At 38.8% G+C, this 25,462-nt stretch overlaps 1 protein-coding gene across 1 annotated transcript; it reads right to left on the bottom strand.

Moving 5' to 3' along the window:
- Positions 1 to 1,145: 1,145 nt before the first annotated feature.
- LOC110858627 (homeotic protein distal-less) lies at positions 1,146 to 24,950 on the bottom strand. Its single transcript, XM_022107452.2, has 6 exons — positions 23,812 to 24,950; positions 22,096 to 22,217; positions 21,990 to 22,020; positions 21,651 to 21,679; positions 4,313 to 4,510; positions 1,146 to 2,883 (listed from the first exon to the last, which is right to left on the bottom strand). Exons 1-6 carry the CDS (start codon positions 23,975 to 23,977, stop codon positions 2,698 to 2,700), a joined length of 732 nt encoding a protein of 243 aa, XP_021963144.1. The 5' UTR covers positions 23,978 to 24,950; the 3' UTR covers positions 1,146 to 2,697.
- Between the last annotated feature and the right edge of the window lie 512 nt (positions 24,951 to 25,462).

The raw sequence follows: 25,462 nt of genomic DNA on the forward strand, positions 1-25,462 counted from the left end.
ACTTTGTACGTGTATTTATTTACTATACGCAAGGATACTACTACTCTATTCCTCTTGTTACTTGCGTGTAAAAATTACATCGTGTCAAACGAAGATAAAAAAGTAGCGTCTAATAAGTGATTGAAATTTCTTTATAAAATGACGCCGAATTTTACAATTACGTATTTTTTTACCTGTGACCTCGTCCTCACGGCCATTGGGTGGTCGCATGTAAAAAAATATTGAATTCGTGGTGATTTTTACTTTAAAATGATATCGAATATGAAAATTAAGGCCAAATTTGGCGTTTGACCTCGCGCCAGGGTCGCCTTGACCTTGGCGTTGACCGCAGGGACCCCACTGTGAGGGTCGAAAATGACGAAAACCGCTTTTGACTATGTTCACGCGTTCTTAAGATACCCTGCTTACTCACGGACGGACGGACGGACGGACAGACAAAACGATAACATAAAGCAACTGACGCTACTAAATAATGGGAAACATATTATGAAGTTGGAAATACATCACATGGCCGGATCATGTCACGTCATATTCTCGGTTACTCCCAGATGCCAATCACAATCTGTCTGTTAAAGTCTGGCTGGCATTGTGTAATGTAGAGTAGTAGTAAACTCGTTACAGCAAAAAACACCCAGTTTATTCATATTATTTATTATGCAGCCTTTTAAAAACAATCTAATCTCTGGATACATATATTAATCCAAAGGTTATAAATACGTAATAAATGTGTGAAAAAACTTCAAAATTATCCAAGACATGTAATTTCTCTGATATATTCATCATCACATTTGTCTCACATTTACTTCCATCTCACCAGCAGAATATTATCTATTTTCGCTACTCTCGTGCTGCCATTTTACGAGATTCTGTAAATAAATACACAAGAAGACTGGATTTTCCCGTCTTAAAAAAACATAGGCGAAGACCAAGTAAGGACAGCAGAAATCGTCCATCCCCTTCGTCACGCCATGATCACAATCGTCACCGTTTTAAGCGATTGGTTTTCCTCCAACAGGGCAACGTATCGACAGGGCATGGCATCCACTCTCAACTCGCCTCCTTCCTCCCTGAAAGCGTTCTTCTCTCAACATGACTTTTACTCACTAAATAAATCAAGGTTTAGATAAATACGAAACAAAAAATCATTCCTTTAAATTGGCCATTTGGTTTTATTCCATTTCATAACTTTAGCAATATTCTAACCGTATTTATCATAAGTACTTACATGGATTTATGTACAATAATTAGTTAAAATAATATGACTAATTTACTTAAATATTTATGCATATAGCGCAGGGCAGCTACTTACTTGTAACAAGTGAAAATTAAATACTCTACTTAAAGTACACTAGATAATTAAGTTATCATGTCCAGATTAGTACATATTATCGTAAAGTAGTAGGAGTTGTGGTTGTATGTAGAGCAACACATATTTAGTGTTCATTCATCTTATGTAATGTAATGTATTTAATACTGTGGCATCATTTCTGTGATGAAATTATGAGAAGTTTTAGTGAATGAATACATTTCTACGAGCATGAGTGAGTGAGTGAAGGATGACAACTTGAGATAAAATCAAACCCAATTTTTGTTCAGTAGTACAAATCTTAATTATTTAGTAATTGATTACCCGGTGCAGCAAAATAATTTTGTGTACGAAGGAAAATATCCAGTCAACCAAAGATATATCACATTTAAAAAGTAAATTCTATGTTTATTTAAATAATAATTTTGTGTAATACTCTACAAAAAAGGAACTAAAACCCCTCCCATCTCTCGTCTCCTCCTTTTCCTCCGTCGTCTTCTCCTTCGTGGCGAGATAATTGTTTTTAAAATTATTTTAAGCAGGCCTAGGTCCCTCGTTAAATCTAAATATTTTTTTAGATGACTTATGATGTAAACAACGATTAATTTTTTAGCTCCAGTAATATGAAGTATTTACGTACGTATGTATCTAATCCATAGCAAATCCGTGTATCAGAAGAGATGAACAGATTAATTTAGATTTAAGTTAATTAATTGTAGACATTTAGCATTTATGTACTTCTTTTTAGCCTATTTTTAGCTTACCGTACTATATTTTTCTTATATAAAACGGACTTACATCACGGCCCACCCAGTTCTAAAACTATTTGAGAGTGAGATACATATCATAAATGATTTGATTCAGCTTGGCTTGGCCTTTCTTTCCTTATCATCCGAACCCTTTGGCTTATCGGGACCTGTATTTCTTTTAATGTGTAATACTTACCTACCGGAATATCTTGGCGACTAAGACTAAGGACTCGTGTATAACTAATATTTGCACAAAATTTAAAGGGGGTTCTCACGCAGACCTCCTCCACTGCCTAAATAACTACTTCATTCACACTCACACCGAGCAGCACAGCACATAAGCAGAGCGACAAACAAATGATAAAAAATAATATTACAGGATGAACAATTTTTTGGTAGCACAACCACGAAAATTTTGGAATGATGATGAATGAGGTGTTGTTTGTTGAACGAATTTGTTTGTATATATTTCTTTCTTTGTACCTACCGTCCGTCGATCGATTATAGGATTAACTTAATGATTTGGTTTTTGAAGTTAACATAATAATAATAATTGATTTTGATAAAGTTACTATTTATATACGTCGTCGGATGTATAGGATTTCACGTAGGAATTGATGATCTAGAGTTGAGGTGTGTTAGTTACGTGAGAAGGGAGTGGTCCTGATGGTACCAGTGATATTGATAAGGTTGGTGCCCTACGGGGATTCCGGGGTGTGGGTGGTGGGGAAGTTGAGGAATGTTGGGGGGACCGTTTTGATGCTGAGGACCCCCGCCCCCGCCGCCACCCTTTATATCCCACGGCGACACGGGCGATGAACAACCTCCCTGAAAAATAAGAAAAAATACCACTCGTTAAAATTATGCGCTTGTGAAATGAAGCGACACAATTTTACAATGGAAATCTCCTAGTCTCCGATTTTAACCAAGTTACTGTCAGGCGATCATAAATTTAGTTGATATGAAATTTGCAAAGACACTATTTCCCAAAGCTTAAGTTTGGAGGAAATATTTGCATCCGGAGAGGAGAAAGACGCAGTACATTACAAAATGTAATTTACATTTAGAAAGCGTAAAATTTGTGAACTTTAAGGCGTCTTTTCTCCTCCTTGGTTGCAAATATCTCTGCAAAACACGAGCATTAGCGAATAATTTCTTTTGCAAATTTTATATTGGATGAATTTAAATCGATTGACACTAATTTAGTTCAAATCTAAGAGTATACATACACAGGGAAACCTCCATTGTTCGTACATATTCCTTAACGCAAACATTTCAAAATTTTTTACTTTCTGCTTTTAATCGAACAATTCCAGCAATTTGCTAAAACTGTGTATGGACTTGTTTCTTTAAAGAAATGCTGGGTTCGCATTTGAACGTCCAATAAATTATGCACAACTTCACCTTCCTTTTAAAGTTAAATGGCTCATTTAGCTTTTGTATTGTCATGCGCTGGGAGTGTTGGTAGCATGGAATAACTGATGAGTTTTGTTCCTCATTTCAGATTAAATTTTAAGCAGGCGGATGGGAAATATAGAATGAAATGGATACCCACCCTCGGACAATAGTTTGACATTGTGCTCATTACAAAAAACACCCTGTTCTTCCACCCTTCCTTCCACCTGGACATTAACTATCTCGTAAAAGGTAACGACAACAACAGGAATGGAAAGGCATCACGGCAGCCGGAGGTGAATTTGATTAACCTCAACCATCATCCATTATTCAAATTCACAGTTGCTTCGCTTCTCACACACACACGGCCAACCTCTTCATGTTTCATTCTTGTTTTCGGGTACTAAATAAATCTGGCCAACTTTCACTCGCCTCCACAGCCAAATACATGCTTCCCTAACAATGGAGGTTTACCAGCTCTCCGATTTTGAGCAAATTGGCACTCAGCGCAAATTTACTTAGTATGAAATGAGCAAAGGGATCTATCTGCCAATGTTCAGATTTGACGGAGATATTTGCATCCAAAGAGGAGAAAACGCACGGTAAATTTGGAAAGTATAAAATTTGGGGCGCGTTTTCTCTTCCTCGGATGCAAATATCTCTGCTAGACCTGAGTATTAGCAGATCATGTATTTTGCAAAAATTAAATTTTTGATTGATTGGCACTAATTTGCTCAAAATCTAAGTGCATACGCTGGGAAACCCCGTCTTAAGTAACTATTGGAGCATACCAACATTTCGTTTTTGCAATGTTTGAGTGAGCTTTGAGATGCGGATGGTGGTGTGGATTGGATTTGCATACCTGAGACTGGGGGTTAGGATTTGGAGGCGGGCTGAGGTCACCGGGTTGCGAAGGGAAAGAATCTGGGGGCTGAGGACTCATCGTCTCATTCGAATTTTCTCCCTGCTGATTCGACGGTTGATTCGACCCTCCGGGCACTTGAGCTGCCTTCATCAACTTCTTGTACTTGCTCCGCCTATTTTGAAACCAAATTTTCACCTGCAAAGTAAAAATAAAAACACAAATATAATACATTTCATCCACTCGTTTTTTGCGCTTTACGAGCAATTCACAAAATCTGTCGAGTTTAATCGTTAATTAAATATTGTATTGAAAAAAATCAAAGCAGGTCTCATGTCTATGATTTTTGGCAAAGGGCACAACTTTTTCATAAAAATGCAGCATCTCATGTCTGCCATGTCCACCCATTATCCTTCAGCACCCCGATTTCTCAGGATATACGTTATTGATAGGGACCCAATATTTTGAGTAATCATTAAAATCTTGACTATTACATCGCGTGCGGCCTTGACTTGGGAGACCAACCAAACAAAAGCCAGCCAAGAAATCCCAACTTGTATATGTTTCCATACTCTGAGGAGAGGGCTGCCTCCTTTCCATATAAAAATATGAGCCAGTTATACAGAAAAATAAGTTGGTTGGCATGAATGTAAATACATAAAGCAGACCAAGCCACATATTCAGCTGTTCTCCTACTACACCTTTTATGTATTCAGGTGAATATGCAGATTTTTAGGCCTTTAGGCTTTATTTCAGCCCAAGCAGCCTGTTCATTGCTGAAATGTTGCTACAATTTCATCATTTTACACGTTACCACACCATCATCCAGCCTGTCTGACTAGGTACACGGTACACCTTCGTCGATATTACTCGACTTGTGACTTGTGGTAGCCAGCGTCACCACCACCAAGTCATAAAAAATATTACATTTTGCATTCGACTATATTCCACGTACGTACGTAGTGAAATAATGCTGCATGCACTTTCGTCTTGAATTGATTCAGCCAAAATATTAATGCGCAGAGAGAGAGGTTAAAGCTTGATGATTCCAACAATGTCATGTTCTCACTCCCACACAGGAGCTCTAAATTAAACGGAACTGGGTTGTCCTCAACGACATCCATAACATTGGGATTTTTACAATTCTATTCTATCTGATGGAGATGCAGAACACTAAGCAGCACAGTTTACAGCCCTGCCCCATCCTTCATCCTCACATCATCGCCTAACATCATCACATATTATTCATCTCGTAACTTGTACTTGTACATACGTACGTAAATATTATGCATGAAAAATCCACATTGTTCACTTCACTTCAGTCAACAAAGTCAATGAAAAAATGACAGAGTTCTAGTTCTAGTTACACAATGATTTATTTTACATGGTGCCTGGAGCGTGTTCTATTTTATGTACGTCCCCATTGTGCTTTTTATCATTATTGTGGAGTGGTTTTGCGATGAACGAGCATGGAAACTATTTGTGTTGTGTGGACAATCTCTGGATGGATGGTGTCATTCCAGTGACTGACTTTGTAGGGCGGATTTATCAATTGTCACCCTGCTTATGCCTTCCTCACCAGTCTTGTGCGTTATGAAATGAAACCATTGTGTCAGGGATGAAATGGTTAGCAAGTGCTTAAACTATCATATTAGTCATAAATACTTGGCATAAAATTAAACGGGTGAAATCCCGGATTTTACTCGGGCATGCTTTCTCTCTGACGCAAATTAGAACCTTTTCGAGGGTCGGGTAATGTCCGTGTCCCAATTTGCTGCATTGCTTGCTCTAGTGGTGGTGAAGAATCCCTATTTTTTCGCAATTTAAAAATGTATGTGCAATTTTAAATTCTACCCAGGGAGGACCTCGATCTACTCAGTAATCATCTCGGTCTACCAAAAGCGGCGACCTTTTCATAAATAAAAAATTCACCGCATTTTGCAAACAAACAGTATAATGGCCACACCACAGCGAGACGTCCACCTTTTTCTGGTGGAATATAACTACGTGTATTTGCATTATCCGGTATTACCGTTGTATTATAACAACTACATCCATCCATTAACTAGCAAGACCAGGATTTACTTGGCATTACGTGAAATGTGACATCCTTCGATTCTTCGCTCTGTCGTTGTCCTGTATCCTCTCTCCGCTCTTTTTCCCTATCCACACAATACGTAATGATAGCTCTCATTTCATTTTCGTGCAAGTACCAAATTACAGGTGACCTAACATCATACGCCATCCCATTCTGCGTAGGGGTGGAGGAGGTTAAAGTGAGATACTGCAAAGTCGTCCACCTGAATTTCCACCAAACCAGCAATTTTCATTTTAAAGTTGGAATTCAGAACTTGATTACAGGCTCGCACGGTCCTTTAGAGAGAGCAGAACCTCAAATTCAGAAATTGCAAAAATATATAATGCAATGGGCATGTTACGCTACCTCCCTCATCATACATTAAATATACCAATAAGTAAATGTAAGTTGAAGCATTGACAATGCATGAGAAAATGTATTGAAAATGTAGTATCGATGACATGAACACTACTTTTTTGACTTTGAGCATGTAAAGTGAAGCAAAATAAGTAAATGTAGGATGATGGAATAATGGGGAAACATGAAGGGAGGAGGAGGAGGACATACCTACCTTCCCACCATGAAAATTGTGCACACATTCGTCCACAAGACACAACACGGCACGCAATGATTTACAATGGTGAAATATACATAATACGTGTCACATGTATGTATTGAAGTCTCTATAAATCTACAAGAATGGCAAATTATGTATGTATGTAATTTTAATCAGAAAATGGAAACACACTAATCGTAAGCACTGCTGAATTTAGCATTGCTATTGTTTGCGTAATATGGTTGATATCTGGCACAGATTTGTGTTAAGTTTTAAATCGTTTAGGCAAGGTTCTTAGGGCAGGAGTTTGTCAAGGGTAAGTAGGATAATCAGTCGCCAAATCTTGCGTATCTGACTTTCATGTCATAATACCTCTCCACATACGCACCACAATTAAAGCAATGAATCAGAACACGGCACGTATAGTTTTACGTTTACCACGATTTTAGTTTCGTAACATAATGCTATCTATACATTCGAAATGCGTATATTTCCTTGCTTAGCGTGACCTTTTCTGAAGCTCTGACCCCAGAATGATTCAAGCCTGCATTGTACATAATCCAAGCCGAGTTAGTTTTACACCAGAATGTAAAGACAGGTAGTGAAACCACAACCGAAACTACGCCGTCGACGTGCCCAGTAGTCAGCTCCCGTCAATTTTTATTAATTTACAACCTTTAAATCAATTCAATCTTAATGACGTTGGACGGCTAGTATTATTTCTCGAGGTCAATTAAATTCCTGAGGTTTGTAAACCTTTTTTTACTCACAAATGATATTGCAATACCACATATTTCCCAAACTTGCGCACTTTACACCTCGTTTACAAACCTCCTTGTGAACTTAATGTTGCCTAATCTTCTGACGTATGTAGGAAGACAAACTTATGGAGAAACCGTTTCCACTCAGATTCCCATTCTCTATTTTTATTCGTTTGAGCAACAAAAGTGTTCGGAAACTAGCGTAGTACTGCAGGCAGGCTAGCTGCATAGATGCATCCTCCAGTACCTATATTGATGTCTGAGGATATCTGGCAATTTAAAAATTTTATGACCCGGTTTTATGTGGAAAGTTCCCATGCAGGTGAATTTTCCAATCGTACACTGATCCGCATTTCTTATTTTAATTTCACACTTCCCAATGGGGAGCCCGATAAGTGCATAAACATCCAGAGGTGAGGGAACTTTGCCCAGAATTTTATTATTAGCGAGTATTCAATAGGTCAAGATTTAGTATTATCAAATCTTCTTCCTCGTAAAAATATTCTGCAAACAAATTTTATGTAGCATTTCAATCAGTAATTACTTACACTGCTGAAAACAAAACATTTGATTTCACATTGGAGCAGTGTAATCTTGTCGATCTCTCCCCATTAAGTAAGAAGTAACATCAGAGCGGATGACGCACTGTCTTGCATTTCATTACGTAATCTAGTTGTTCTCAAAAATGAGCCGAGGTACACCTTTACGTTCTCGTACCTTACGCTTATAAATACATAGCTACCCGTCCTACCTACCGTTCGGAACGGAATGACCCGCTGTGTCTGTTAGTTCTTCTTGCCAATTGGATTAGTTGCACACGAAGCCCACTAAATCACGACTAACGAAGAAGAAGAACTAAGTAAGCAGAGTAACGTGGAGGCATTAATATAACCTTGTTGGTTCACAGAAAAAACAGAAAAAGAGGACCATTCGTCCTGCTCATTTAAAAAGTGCTGTTTCCTCTTCGGCTTGACTGCACTTTATCGTACTCACGCATCCATGGGATTCAAGATCGGTCTACTTTACACAATTTTACTACTCTCATCAAACCCCCTATAGTCGAGTATGTATAAGCACTCATGGATAAGACTCCGTGCTTCATCAGTAGTGCGAGACTGGACAATGAGGAGATCGAGAGGTAGAAAAAGTCAAGGCAAAGTAGTAACAACGAGGAGATTCAGAACTTTGATATTTTTTATGCATCATCGTTTTGACATCAATTTTACAAAATTTTGGTGGTTCTAGGGACTTCATATTTTTAAATGTCAACTCCAATAGTGGTTAATTTTACGATAGAAATGTGAATGTGCTAAAAAAGTAAGGATTTTGTTTCGAGATCCATTAACCAATTTTATGTATTTTCTTCTTGGAGTAACCTTTGGGTTGACCTTCTGTCACTGCGGCCTCTTTCAGTCTTGCCTTTTCCAATACCGGGAAGAACAATTATCTGCTCGAGCCGTTAAAAAGTAAAACTAACAAATTGACCAGTGCTCATTACTCACTAACTTGTTGCACCTCACCGCAAACGAGGCTATAATCCATCATCAATCAAATCAATGCTCCCCAAGTGGAAATATGTACACTCGTCGTTGCCAAGTTTGTCTTAAAAGTGTGTGGTCAGTCGAATTATGTATTTTTAGTTTTATCGCTTAAACGCTTGCTGAGTGAGATGGCTCAATTTGTTAGAAAAGTTTTTGCATGGCTAAAATCCCACCAATTTCTACGTCGTTTTTTTGTAGCTATTGCGAGATAAGGGATACGTACATAGGAGAATAAGTAATACTTATAATGAACCATCTCTCCATTTCCCTCGATGATTGATAGGAACAAAAGTTCTTCCTTTTCAATGTTGACTGTTATCTCGGCCTTTTTTACGTAAAAAAACTTTTTCTCACACCACCGACCAACTCAAACCTCTTTTTCCATATTCCATACTTGACTTATTAATGTGTGCACTTTACTTGCTTCGCGTCATAACAGCCAAAGCAGGCTCAAGTGAATAAATGGAATGAATGGTTTTAAGCTGTTTTAGTGCTCTTTTTGCTCAAAATCTTTTCTACATACACTTTTGTTTTAATGGATAAACATATCGCGTAGACAATGCAAGGTGTATTTTCTTAGCTCCTTTGTTACCACGTATGTCAGGCTGGAACATAACTTTGGTTTCAGCAAGCCGACAATGAATGGAGAGAACAAATAATTCAAAAAGTTGACTCGTACAGTTTACATTTTCTTGAAATTTTCTGCATTTATTTATGTAACTTTCTTATGACGTAAAAATGTTGTGCAACATTCGGAAATAATTCGGTACATGAAATTGCATGTTTACTTTGTAAATCGTTTAGGATTATCTATTCGGAAATAATAAGGTTAATGCTTAATAAGCTATTATTGTTCGTATATATGAAGCAGTTGTACATCGTGTTATGATTTAGTTTGGTCGGGTAGACTTGGCTTCACCTCATTAAGGTTTACCTCCTTCTGATAAGGAGCTGATAAACAGTACCACCAACCCAGTGCTTCTCTGCCTCGCTAAAAACCGGTGAAGGTTATACAGCTTCTCTCAGCCGCGTTTTTCTAGGTGTGCGATTTTCGCTAGATGAGATAAGCTCGGCTTTTGTAAGACACTTCATCATGGGGTTAATGACGAGGCTGGTGCTTTTTGCCTAACAAAAGCTGGTAGCTAATCAGTCAGTTTGTTAATAACTTTATACTCACTCGTTCACCGTCTTCAACTTTCAGGTGAGGGCTTCAGCGTTGCGTTAAAATGAAAACTATTGAAAACAGCACGTGCAACAAGTAACACTCACGAGAAACAAAGCGACTCATTAACTGGCCGAGTTTAGAAGAAGGAAAATAGTGCCGCCACTTCATAGGTAAATATTTAGTTATGTAACGAGAGAAAATATGTGCAAAACTTGGGCATATGCAGATCTTCAAGTTACCCATATTTATTCTCAAACTCATAAATTCGCTTCCTTCCTATGTACTTTTTGCCAATAAAAGTCACTAAATAAGTAAATTGCTGGGACTCACGCACGCAATAACAAAATGCGGACGACGGATGCAATTTGTCTACTACTCAAGTTTCCTTTTCATCTTATCTAACTCACTGATAAGCCCTGCTGACAATGCAATGCCACGACAAGAGGAGACAACATCTCGGACGTACGTATTTAGTAACGACGACACGACACGAGGAGCAATTTACATCATTTTACCACTGTTACGAATGCACAGGAATGGCAACGAGGAGTGCGTGAGATGTGATCTAGATTGAGAAAAGTGGAATGAATGCCATCAGAGTTTTATCAGATTTTGATATTTCTTATATACGAGCCCATAGTTTATTGTGGCCCTCAGACGGACGGAGAGAGGAAGCCCAGCCAGACAGCAGGGTAGTCTTCTCATCATGATAAAGTGGCTTATTTCAATAAAAAGAGCGATATATCACCCCAGTTATGAAGAAAGGCAAGACATTTGTTTCCGAATCTCATCATGTTTAATGACCCAAACCGTATCATCCGCATTAATTCGGTGAATGGTTGTAAAACCTCAAGTATTAAAATATACACTCCTCACATGCAATGCACCTCACACACTCAAGCAATGTGTTGTAGTACATATTATATCGTTCTCAATTGGGATCTGGATGACGGGCAGAAAACTGCATTCATTTCACCTCAAGTGCAATTCCTAATGACCCTTGAAATTTACCTGGTGCATACCTCCTCGTACACATGTACGTAAATAACGCTGATAAAACGTGCCACTTGTTAATACTTTCAAGTTTCGAGTGGGAGATAAAGTGCAAGTCGCATAAAGGTTGGACATGAAGGTGTTCGATATGGACACCAATTAATGACGTGTGGAGATAGATCATCATGCCATACAAAGTTATAAATAAGTCGGATTCCCCATTTTATTCTGACTCGGAAAAATGCATGTTTTTAACCAATTTATGTCGAAGTTCTTCCTAATCTTCATTAATAAACGGACGACAATTTTAGAGAGGAATTATATAAAAGTAAGAAATGTGTTGGTGTGTGGTGGAAATGGAGGTCTTTTTCCTCCGGACGGAATACTGGTAGGCCTGAGGGTATTGTTTTGTTGTAATATTTTGAACCGGCGCCTGGGCGGGTTGCTTTTGCTTCCCTTTCGAATCCCACATCCGATGAAGATGGTCATGATGAGCTCCAAAGAACGGAGAAGCCTTTACCTACTCGTTCATATCTAGGTACTCACACTCTCATCATGATGACGACAACGCTATGAGACGGGACGCAGATGAGTATATAAAAACCATTTGAAAAGCATTAAAGTGTCTTCAATCCACCGACAATTCACTTATGACTTCTTGCTCGCATAGTGATGAGTCGGACGACTTTTTGTGAAATCAAAGTTATGCAAGTGGTTGTACACTCGCCAGGTTTGCAGAAAGGGTTAAACGCAGCATTATATCCTTCATTAAGCTCCTCGTTCAAACTACTTGATCCATTACGTATTTCCACGTTTTAAAGTGTACACACATATTCTATGTAACAAGGGATAATGATAATTTGAAGCTTTGTGTAATATTGCAATCCCTGCTTTCACTTTTATCACGTCTGCATTATCCACAATTACTGACGTTGCGAGAGCTAAAATGGAAGGCTTAAAACTAACTTCCAGAGGAGCTAAAATATGTACTAACCAAGTGGATAAAAAAGTGTCGGGCGAGTGTATGTAGTCTCCCTCGAGAGGAAAAAAGTGTCTCGCTGGTGACAGAGAACAAGGGAGGTGTGCCTCATCATTTGTTCTGAGACAAGGCCGAACACACAAGGCCCATCCCTGGCGCCTTCACTTTACTTTCTCGGCCCACCACTACCCACACTCCCACCAAAGCTAAAAGCTTAAATAGTTAAGCTATGTCGTATCATCATCACCACAATCTCGCCACTGCTGCTAAAACCACAAAAAGTCTCACAAAACTGTTCCTCCAGACTAAATAAAATGTCTCAAAGCAGCAGCGACGAATAAGCCACACACGGTCAATGGCAAACATCATTAGATAATTTTAACTCGAGTCATTATCATCAACCCGTTTTTTCACGGGTGATTAGTCCCCCCTTTACCCGGTCTACTGCCATACCACCACATTAGGCAGGATCATGTAGGCAGACGCACACCACCACACGAAATCTTAACCCTTAACCCTAATTTTTTATTCCATGCGTTCAGATTTCTCTTCCCTGATTACGATATTTTTACTTTTACCTTAAATTCACAAAAAATCCGACCCGTGGTACATGTTTACGTACGTTCACATGATCATCATTAAGAGGAGACTCTCGTTCGGCGGACCGTTGACCGTGCATTACGTCCACATTATGTATATTATTGCTACAAAGTGTTATTCTTCCGACAATGCGAGGAGACTCTTCTGCCGTGTAAAAAGCAACCCTTACCTTCCCTACGGAGAACTTTGCCATCTAAATACATCGACCAACTTGCAGCACAACGCCTCCCACGCCCACTCGGCCTTACTCTCAAGGAAAGGGTACACATACGAAGGCAGGTAAGCGTATGGGACAGCGAGTTGAGATGCTAATCTAAAAATAATGTTTTCCTCCGCATTTCGAACTGCGAGAAAAAATTTGCCTGAGGAAGTCTTCGGAATAAAGAGAGGAAGTTCTTTGGAAATAATTTTTCTAAGCTTTTCCATAATTTATTGCCACTACCATAATCCACACACACACGCCACGCAGCTAACAAAGTACGACTAATTTATTAAAAAAGAGATGATGCGGGTCGTAATAAAATAATGCAAGGCTTCCTGATGACCAACTAACTAACGAACGAATACGCTCTTCTTTTTCAGGACTGGAGAATAAAGTCATTTGCACAAAAGTATGAACATATGACCAAAAAGTGCCCCCAGCTAAACCAACTCCTCAGCTTCCTGTATAGCTCATTTAAGGTGAAAATGTTGATTAGTCAGGTTATGAATTGATACGTGCTCCGATAATCTTTACAACTTTTGACTTTGTTGTTTTAATCATTTTTCCATCTTACAATTGTATTTATGTAACTTTTGCGCAAACAATGGAATGATGAGATCGACGAGTTCAGCAAGTCTTTAAGAATAAGATTCATTTAAATCAATTAGCGGTTTGTTAGTTGTTACATGCAGTATTATCGCATTGTAGATAAAGGTGCTGGTAGGTATGCAGCGGTGGTCGACCGTCGGTTCATTTGGTTTGGTTTGGTAATAAAAATAAAGGTTGTATAACTTTTGGCCTGCTGCTGTCGGCCCTTGTTACGAGATGAAGAAGAAGCTTTTTCGCCCAGTCTGGCCCTCAGGTCCCTTTACTCTGGCTAAGGATAAGTACCGGTAAAGGAAGAAAGAGCTCAACAAGATTTACGGATTTGTTTGTGAGATTCATTTGTAACTTGGTAAATAAGCCGGCTGAGATTTTCTGCTACATTGACGTCTAATGAGCTGTTATATTTGGTTGTCTGGTGGTGGTACTACCCTATTCATGGCTGATCTAATGCTGTTCTTGGGTCAACTATTTTACACAATAATGAGCAGTTGATACATTAAATTTGCTCAACTCCATTTTCTCCAATTTAATCGAATCATGTAAGCAATTCTTAATCAAGTTGTACATACTCCTTAGTAGAATGGAGCTGAGTGAGTTACGTATTGCGCAACTTCACGATACTCTTGATGAAATTAATTATTTTATTTTAATCTAAATGCTTGAAATTCATTTAAATTTTGTGTTGCAGGGATGGAGCAACCTTCGAGAAGGATTCCATCCATCCAAGGAGTACGTGTTTGGCCTTTGTATTTACGAGCGAGGTGGTATGATTTGATGATCATCATGACGAGATGCATCTCCCATGGCCTGAAAACTAACTCGAGTTGGGACAACCCACATCAAAAGCTGTCAGATTGATCTCAAAATTTCAAACCAAAATCTCAAGCTGGTTGCTGTTTGGGCCGGTCCGAGCATAACATGCATCAAATACGTACTTGTATCTGCTTAAAAACTTTTATATGATCTCTACACACTCCTCTTTCTTCCATCCATCCATCACACATCGCACCTATTCTACATGCATATCAAACAAAACGCGTAGTACTCACATATTTCCATTCTTTTCCACTCATAGATATCTCTCATTTTCTATGATGCGAGGATAATGTGGGATTGAATTAATGTGGGCCGACCAACCTGACACAAGGACCGTGAGGGATATGACTTTTTTCATCAACCCTATTTACATGTTTACTTTAAAGGTAATCTCATTTTTAATTATCCGACACAAGATACATTACATTATAAATAGCTCAATTTTGCAACACGAACGAACCTATTTATTTGTGTACATGCAAAATCAATAATGTCCAAAATTGTGTTCTTTACTCGATCCATGGGGCTGTTAGGGCCACTCGAAAATGTGGGTACCTGCACCCAATCGGCATTATTTTACGAGTGGTAAATAAGTAAAAGTAGGTGCTTACTTACATGCATGCATTTACGTGGTGTGGAATTGTACAAGTAATAAAATGAAATGAAGCAGCTTGGCAGCCTTTGTTACTGCCATCATCATATTATGCCATGTTGTGATGTGATGTGAATGTAAGCCAGCGAGGAACGAAGTATGTTGCAGCTTTAGTGAGAATATCATATAGAAAAGTCTGCATTTTAGTATAGCACAAAACACGAGAGAACAGGTAATGCATGTGGTAAGCAAAGTAAGAGATGATGATTGACAAGAAGGCCAGACCAGATAAAACAGTTGGTTACTGACAGACTGGCCGTATTCGAAGCGAGCGAAGGAAGGGATGTAGTCTTAGCTCTAAAAAGTTTCATTTCCCTTCATTTCGTATTATTTCAGCTTGTGTCTGATCATCATAAACTGAGCACAACTTTTTTAAGATATTTACCAACCATCACGTTTGTGCATGCATGCAGTTTTCGTCTAAATTCCCTTCATATCTATGATTTTACATATTAACCTTGTGCGTGCGCATGAAAGAAGAAAAAATACAAGATAATAAAAAACAATGTCACCCACACAACTTTTTTATTTTAAGTGATCGATATTGCACTGCATCTCGTTTCGCATTGTTGTTGTTCTTTTGCCACGATTCCACAAATTGCGAAAACCGCATAACCAATCTGGCCACATGTCACGGATAGCGTAAACGACAGCCTTCGCCCACAACCACACGCACCAAGGCATGGAACCCACCACTGCACACCAACCACCACAAGACGACCACGTTGACAAGGACTTTTACCTCAAATAGCTTGCCAAGAAACAACCCAAAATGCAAAATAGTACTTAATAATGGTCAATTGGTCAGCGAGTAGAATTATGCAGGATGGAATAAACTCGTATGTGCACACGTACACCAGCTGGTAGCAGTTTTGGCGTAGTGTGACGATAACACCATTTATGCGTTATCTGATCCACTAAAAAATTTTGCAGAAATCGATAACTCATGTGCCTCTGTGAAAAGAAAACCCATTCACACACACGCGAATTTATAAGGAACCTACGTAGGTACGTACGAGCATGAGGAACGAGCATGAAGTGAATTTTGACTCTAAATTTATGACCATTCTACATTGTAATTTTGCATTAGGAACAACACTATCGCGTTGTACCTATGCAATAAATTAGTGATAGTTTAGCTTACATCCATAATAATAATAGTACGGAAAATAGAAATTACTCGTTACACGGAGCATGTAATAAATGAGAAGTCATCGTGCAGGTTCTTCCACACTTTTCATATGCACATATGCACATACATATCGTTGTCAGATTCCTTTACGTCTGAAATAACTCATCTCGCATCTTGAATATGTATCTCTAAATCTCCTACAATACCTTCAACAATTAAACAATTAAGTGTACTCCAACAAGTAGTGGAATGGAGGAATGAATGGATGCGATTTTACTACAGCATGCTGCACATTCCTCCCTTGCTTACCACTACCTAAAATGAGTAAATGCAAGCAAGTGTAGCATAAAATTTGACTTTGTACAACAGAAAAGTGCACCATTATATATTTCATTTCGCTGAAAAACATTAGTTTGATGAGAAAAATTCTTTGGTAATCTTCACGGTTTACTTTGTTTACGTACTCCTTTTTACTCACTTATATAATAACTTTATGACGATAATGATGCTTGGTGCTGTACAGCGTGTGCCGTACGAGCTAAAAGTGTTTTTACACAGTGTTCAATTAAATTAGGGTTGCGGTATTGTAAATACGAGGTCGTATTGTTGGAAAATCATGTACCTCTGAGCTATTTGAGACGCCCGAATACTCCTACGTCTACCTAGGGTTGAGGTTGTGTAACACGTGGAAATGTTCCAGTCAGAGATTGCTAATTAAGCAGAAATAAATGCACACGCTAGACGCAAAAATACTGTTCCATTTAAGTAAATAGCAGTGTAAAATTTATGGTGTTTGGGTGTCCGTAGTATTTTTAATCGTAGATCTTCTACCGTTTCATAAGATTTTTTTGGGGTTTGGGGGAAATTTTGAGAGAAATGAAAAGGACGAGGAAATCCCTGGCGGTTGTGAAGACGAAGAAGCTTCCGGGGACAGGATTGGGACACTCCTTTCCCAAAAGCCTCGAGAGAAATAAGAGATCCACGTTTGTAAACACTTGTTGTGTTCTTTCAGAGGGAAAAAAAATTCAACTTTATAAAAAATGCTAAAATAACTTATGTACATAAAAATGGTCATCCTAGGGTTAAAAGGATGCATGTGATGCAAATCCGTGGGGCTTAAGTGTGAATTTTTTCTCAATACTTGTCTAAATAAATTGAAGTTTCAGTTTATATTGCATATGACTCGTACGGCGTGTTAGTGCTAATCATTGCAAAATATCTGGTCAATCGCCTATTTAAGCAATCTCGTTTATTACTCACGGTCTTAACTTATTTGGCATGAGATTTGCATCAAAATGACACAAATTCAATTCACCATATCTCTGATAATCCCGTAATTTCATAATTGCTTCTTATAAACTTGAACTCAAAGTAATATTTAAAATTGGAAAACATCAATGAAATATGATGCGCTGAATTTGGCAGTGGCAGAGAGCACACAATGCCACCAACCACATTTAAAAAGCAGACAAATAAAAGCTCCACTTTTTCCTGTAATTAGCACTCATTCATTTTTTCCACTTGGTTTTGTGTCCGAGTCACTACACCACCATTCAATTCCTGTCCACAACAACACCAACAACCGCCATTCATCCCTCCACTGTAGTCATCACGAAGTCAATAAAACGACAAAAAAGTAAAGCAAAGCAAAGCACCGAAATGAAATCACTTTACTTTTGTGCAAGAGTTCCATTTGTGGTGTCGGCTTAAAAAACTTCGTATGCACAGATACACAGGAGAAGAATGGTTCATAAGCCTCGCCGAGTTTAAAAAGTATTCCCAACAAAACAATTATGGGATTTGCACAAGATTTTAGTTTTGAACAGTGTTTGATTTGTTGCTGCTACGATTTTTAATAAATCATAATTTCAAATATTTCAAAATAAATATTCATAATTTTGTGTCCAATTTTCCAAAATTTTTCCACTCTCCTCCAGAATGGAAGATCTTATGCATCATGATGCACGCCACGTATTTTGCTGCTCCCTTGTCGACTTGTTGTTTCTCATTTTCTTTATCTTCATCTTGATTTGACACATTCAGTTCTACGCAACAATACGAAACCGCAATTGACTGACTGACTCACTGGAAATTTTGTACCTCATCATCCATCCTTTACTACTCGCATCTCTCTCGCTCTCGACTTGTAACAAATCAACGCTGAATATTTAGTGATCTTGACTTTGAGGAAGCCTTTCAGAGAATTTATAAAACTGCGGGTAAAAGGTGTCAGTTGGACGTGGATGCATAGCCAGGAGCAGCAGCAGATTTCTTGTTTATGACGAGATGAGTCGGCACAAAGAGACAAAGGCTGTTCACTATGGTTCATGTTGTATGAAATGATGTACTCTCCTCTTGTACAATACAATATGGAATACAATGCAGTACGGGGACGAGATGATGCTGCTGGGTTGGTGAATATGGGCGAAGAAGGGCCTTCGGTTTTGAAACTATGTGTATAACTTGTATCAAAGAATAGGAAACGTGAACAATGCTTGAATACACACTTTTCAAGTGAATGTCAGCACTCGTTCAATTTCTATACCTCAATTATTCTCGGAAGGTCACCACTTCACTCATCAGCAACGTATGTAGTTACGAGCCTATACCATCTCGAAACCACAAAAGTAAAGGAAAAGGAGGAAACTTTTGCTCAAAGTGGTCCAAGTACACGAGGGAGCAAGAAGTGGAGACAGTTGTGAAAATAAAAATCTACCTATATTTGTAAAAAAAATTACGACTCAATCGAGTCACAAATTTGGAAAAACTAGAATTTCAATGTTCCCAAACAAATTTGCAATAAGCCAAAAGTAGCTGCCTGATTGGAATACTATATTTTGACAATCTATACAAAAAGATCAGATCAGAATGCAGTATGAACAATGGAACACAATTACTTTTTCGTCCTCCTATTTCCCTCTGAACGGAGTAACCTCGTAAATACTTCACTTTTAGTAAATGAACAGGGTCAATGCAACGCCCGCAAGGTGCGGGTGCCTACTGCCTACGAAGGTCACTTATTTAAGGTAATTTGTAATTTGCAGTACAAAAGCCCTTCGGTACACACATCAGGCGGGAGTCAAAATAATAAAGTAAGTACGTTCCTCCGACGAGGAGGAGTAGATTATCCTAGAGATCAAGTACTTCCATACTTGAGTCCCCTCTTGAACAATCATGTGTCACACGCACTGACGTCGGGACAATAATCCAAGAGATGATTAAGCAATTCAAGCACAGACGTCTCCCTCCATGTTACAAAAGTTGATCTCATTTCGATTCTGATGTGACAAGAACAAGTCAAGTCGTACTTTTTGAAGGCGTCACAACGGGATTCACCATTTCTTTCCACTCTGCAATTTCTATAAAAGTTTAAGAAACTTGAACCCCTCGATCGAATGTATGTACACTTCCCTGTCTCATGGCTTGTTCCAAGGATTTCATTCATGACACACATTTGAAGGAAGAAAGTCGCAACATTGCATTTTATCATTACCTTTTGGTTTGGTGTAGTGCAAGACATGAAGACTTTGACAGTGACAAGCTGCTCCCCTGCTGCTTTTAATTCTAAGGTGTCAGACCGGCCCCATCATCAACTCGGCCGGGGCACCAATAACCACACCAAATGAGTAGAAGAACCCTTCCATTACCAACTGCTAAAACATTCACCATCTCCACTCACTCACAGACAACAATGTGTTGTTTCAAACTGCATTCTAAACAACAACAACATTGGAAAGGAGTGGGTGCATGTGCGATTAATATGCACCCATCATCCACATTTTCATAATGTGCACAAGTCCTACGCAAATATTATCGTAAAATAAATTGCGATGCATTATTTTTTGTCAATCCTTTAAGGAATTCCTGGGGTACAGTAAAAAAGGGTTAAAAATGTGGTTGCTTGTGCTCGAGGGGTATCACTTAGGTCCTCACAATCACATCATGTCACACTTGTTTACCGTCAACCTCAACCTCAACCGTGCAAATCTAATCCATTCTTCCCCAAAGAAGGAGAAGAAGTGAACTACTTGTGCTGCATCTCTTCGACTCTTTTAATACGCTACGCTTTAAATGGAGCACAATGGATTTTCTCTGCTTGTACAAGTTAAATAATGATGAGGCTTTTTCCATTTCTCCCTCTTCACGACTAATTTATAAATTATCTTGGATTAGCTACCGTTCGGGCTTCCTCAAAATAAATTATCTTGTCCTGCTCACAGCCTATTGTTCCTGTATTTCCTCCTCTCCCTGCCTACAGATATGTGGATGGACATGCTCTCAATTCTGACTTGGTGAGTACAACACTACGGCAAAAAAGAACTTTATTAAGAAAAGGAAAGTAAAAAGGGTACCCGTACTGCTGTCTTTTTTACTATTTATTAAATACTTATGCTTATGTATGTGCGACCTGGGACAGGAAGGACACTTGAACGTAGAGAATAACTCACTAGAAACAGAATTTATGTCCGTATATCGCATTGTGTTTGTGTGAACTACTGCTGTGCTCAACAGAATGTGAAATATCAAGCCGAAAGCAATTAATCTCTCGCTTTATTACCACCAAGAGGAGCAGCAGCATTGTTTTTGTGTTATCTTTATCCAGGAAATTTATTGCTCTCGGCTTCAAAATCTGTGTAAAAATTTGTTTTTTCGAGTACATACTTGTAGTAAAAAGTGGAAATGTCTCAGATTTCGTGAGGTCTGCAACCTCACCTAGGACGAAGGAAATAGCTACCGAAAAGTGATAAGTCTGAAGGAGAAGATGAGGGAATGTGGAGCACAGAGGGCGAGTGAAATAGGGAGAACCGTGTCTAATTGAAGAATGGTCCCCTGCTGCTTTAAGAGATTCTAAATTCTCAACTTCTTTCAGTCCCATATCTTGGCTGTCTTGCTTCTTTGATATTTCCGTTCCGGCCAAACTTCACGTGAGGAAAGGTGAGCAGATTGGGACATGAGGGAAAAAGATGAGGAAAAGAAGTGAAGGAGGAACAGCACCACGTATGACGATCCTTACACATTCAGAGCACTTGAGATTTATTTATTGGGAGTCTTAATACTTCTTTTAAAAGGTGACGAAAGGGAATTCTTTGATATTCGAGATGATGTGCTTTTCAGATTTCATACAATAATATTTTCCTCCACGATATGATTTGCTGTAAAATCTACTCAACCATTTAAGTATATATGCGATACAACAAGCCGAATTGCTCGTAGTATTTATGAGGTAAAAATTCCAAAAATACGGAAGGGTTGCAAACCTGTGTCTGTGTGAGACCAAGAGAGGCAGCTGAAATAAAATAAGAATGATGCGTTATTAATATTGCACAGGGAATCTTAATCGAAATTTGATCAGAATTTTTTGCTAATATTTTATCCATATACTCTTAAAAAACTGGTATTAAATCATTACTGACCGGAGTACGTATGTGGCTCTAATAACACGGGCATTACCGTTTAGCAATGTTGTGATAAGGAAAAATTTACCACTGGGAAACAAAACTACTACCAATGTGGTAGGAATTTAATGCCAAACTAGTGACTCTACCAGATTTTAAACTGTACTACAAATACTAATTGCAAATAAAGATGGTTCTTACCGAGTTCCGCGCGTTCAGGTAGAGCTAAATACTGCAAAAATGAAATTAAGTCATTATTACATATTTTTAATTAGTGTTTAATTAACCAAATAATTAAGCAACGAACCTGCGTGCGCTGGAAGCGGCGGTTGAGCTGCTGTAATTGTAGGGAGGAATAAATTGTCCGTGGTTTTCTCATCTTTTTCCCTTTTCCGTTCAACCGCATTCCACCCGGCTCCTCTTTCGGCTCTGAAAATCACAATTATTCCCATTTTCACGTATCTATGCCCGTCTTAACACAAATGGACGTATGCACACGATATGCCCGATTTTATTAGGGCAGAGATCAGTACAGGCGGAGAGGTGGGGGTGAGTTCGTATGTCTGACACTTGATCCCATTTAAACCAGATGACCCGAACATGACCCAACTCCTCAAGGACCTTGTTTCATTGTCATTCAATTCTGGCCACCAGGTATACATACGCGACGAGTTATTATTATTGGTCCCGCTGGGAAGGGGGATGTGGATCAGGTTGGTTCTTCACCAACTAACGATGGGATCATGTACGCAGTTTGTCCAGAGTTTCATGTGTCATTTGATATGATGAATGTGAATGCAGAGTGAAATACTTGAGCCCTCAATTCCTTATTCAACACGTCATACTAAATTATTCCATGCTGTACACGAAACCAGACCAATTTCATTTTACCAACTATGACTGCGAGCCGTGGAAATTTTCTACTTAATGATTTTGCGTAATCATTGTTATTTTATATATTATTTTCTGTTTACTCAGGTTCTGCTGAATACCAAAAATACGCCGACTACATAAACATGTAGCTAAGAATATGTACATAAGCCGAAAAATACGAACCCGTTTATTTATTTTATTTTATTTTATCTCTAAAATTGCTCTTTTCACGGTTTGTTACTTCATTTCATTCTTGGCTTCGCAGTTGCAATTTTGCTCAAATATTTCCCAGTAATAAGCTCCAAAGTAAACAGACTGTCATGCCATGCTAACTAAGCACTCGTAGGAAGGAAATCCCACCAACCGCTAATGTCAACAGCTCCTTGGTGGTTCCTACATATGTGACACAAGAGCTCGTAAACCTTTCCCAGGAATACAAACAACCGGGTATCATGAATACGTAATACGGGTTAATAGGATGAGCGAGTTAGCAAGCACCCATTTTGCTCTTGTGGTCGTTTATCTGATGGAAATTCGGTCGGATACGTGATACCCCTCCTGCAGCCCTTGTGAAAGAGTTAACTAGGCTCAAGTAGATATTTATAAATGTAGGGAGCATGATTCCAGGCTTTTGTTTAAATAGTTGGTTAAACATGCTTAATTATTCACGATGGGAGAAATTATGTCCGGAAAAAGCGTATGCATAAAATATTCGAGTACTTAAAAGGAAGCCCAGGATAAAATAATAATCATGGTAGCATCGATGCCTGTTTGGGGAATGTCGAGATTTTATGAGACACATTTTCTTAGACACTTGCGTGTACATACATTTACAACATTACAACTGACAAGAGTGAGAATGGATTAATGTTCTGCAGAAAATCCATGCAGACTTATACATATATTGTGATATGATTATATTGATATTGCATCATGACCAGCAATACAAAATATGATAAGAAAGGATCTTGTGGAGTGCAATGTTCGATAAATAAATCTGACTATTTAGAATTTCTGACAATTAATGTCCATTATACCACCAAAATTTGTACGCCCTAATGAATTTCTCTCCGATGCCTGACTATCTGTGAATACATTTTTACAATTCTCGTGTCACAATAATAACTTATTAAAAAATTCGGTCACTCACCATCTTTCGGAGGGGAGGAACATTGAGGCGGGTAGTTTCCGAGATGATACCCGTACGGGTTTTGTGGGGGGAAGGGATATCCACCTGACCTGTAGTTCTGCTCTTGATAAGCAGCAACGGCCGCAGCAGCCGCGGCCGCTCTATACGAGGACCCCTGGTGTTGCATTTCGTCTAACCCGTCGGGTCCCGGTGACGAAAGTCCCAGGCCCGGAAACGGGTTTAATTCCCCGAAATTCAGAATGTTTGTAACGAGGTTATCACGACAAAATAAATCTGACTTGTTGTCGACGTCGTGTGACGGGTCGTGGTACTGGAAATTTCTCTGGGGGACAGGCTGTTTCAGTCCCAGAGATTAACGTTTTGTTCGATCGGGGGTAAACTGACACCCGTGGAATCCTTCTTTATTTCTAGCTGATCAAATGTTCACTATCCGCAATAGTCACTAGGATATTCAAATTGCAAAGTTTCAGCTCACTCTGTAGTTCCATATCAAGCTTACTTAAGTCGTGTCAAGTTGTCTTTGAAATTTCGAAAAATTCTACTTTTACAATATTCTTGTCAAAATCGAGGTTTTATTTCATAAATAACTTTCACTTCCTGCACTCAACCCAAGCGGAAGTAAGGCGAAGAAGAAGGGCTCATTCGTTCGTTGGTACGCGCACGTGAGAGTAATTTCACTAATTACACTTAATGAGTGCACCACAAAAACTCTAAACTGTTGAATGCCGGCTTTATTTTTACTTTCCGTAAAATTCAGTCACTTTTCAATGCTGCATTTCCCCCAAAAAAATTCCAGCCTTATCTTTTTCCTCCGTGTCCTTATCTTTTAGATAACTAGGTTTCTAGTTTTGTGTCACTTTTCCCGATACCATTTGAGACGCGTATAAACCACAAATTGGTCTGGATTAGAAGAAGAGGAGCAGTGAGCAGCGTGGACAAATTGCCCATTAAGCGTTGGGCTGGGAATCTTTGTGCAGCTTATCTGTGAAACCACAAATGACAGATCGTATCTAAAAGCGAGGCTGATCCGTGTATAAATTTATTGAGACTTTTTTCACAAGAAGTTGGTTGGGAGTAAATAAGTGAGGTGAGTCGTGATCTCGTCAGCTCGCTTGCCCTCGTGAAACTGTAATTGCGGATGGGAATCATTCCTCACCTTACCAAACCAAATCCAACCTTACCTTCCCCATACTAAACTAAAGCTATGCTAAACTACCCCCAGCAAAGGTACCTTTTTCCTATGGCTCTGACGCTATGGTCGTGCTGGGCTGATGGGTAGTTTTCCGACTCCGCCTCAGAAACGCTTGGGCTGGATTACGCCTCGCAGGCCACCTCCTCCAACGCCACCAACCACTTTTGACTCCGAGTCGAAAGATTTCGCTATTCAAAGACTTGCCTACATCGTTCGATTCTGTAATCAAATCGAGCACAACCAGAAAATCGTGTCGAAATAGAAAATCTCTTGTTTTTAGAAATGTGTATCAAATAATCCTGCCGATTTTCTGGTGGTACATACATAGCAATTTTAAAATGAAACTAAAACTCGAAATTTGACCAGTCCTTGAGAGATTTAAAGACTTGTATTTAAACACAATTAAACGTTTTAAGTAATGTTATGGATTAGGAAATTGAAGGGATTTAAGAATTAAAG

Source organism: Folsomia candida, unplaced genomic scaffold, assembly GCF_002217175.1.
Source record: "Folsomia candida strain VU population unplaced genomic scaffold, ASM221717v1 Fcan01_Sc021, whole genome shotgun sequence".
NCBI lineage: Eukaryota > Metazoa > Arthropoda > Collembola > Entomobryomorpha > Isotomidae > Folsomia > Folsomia candida.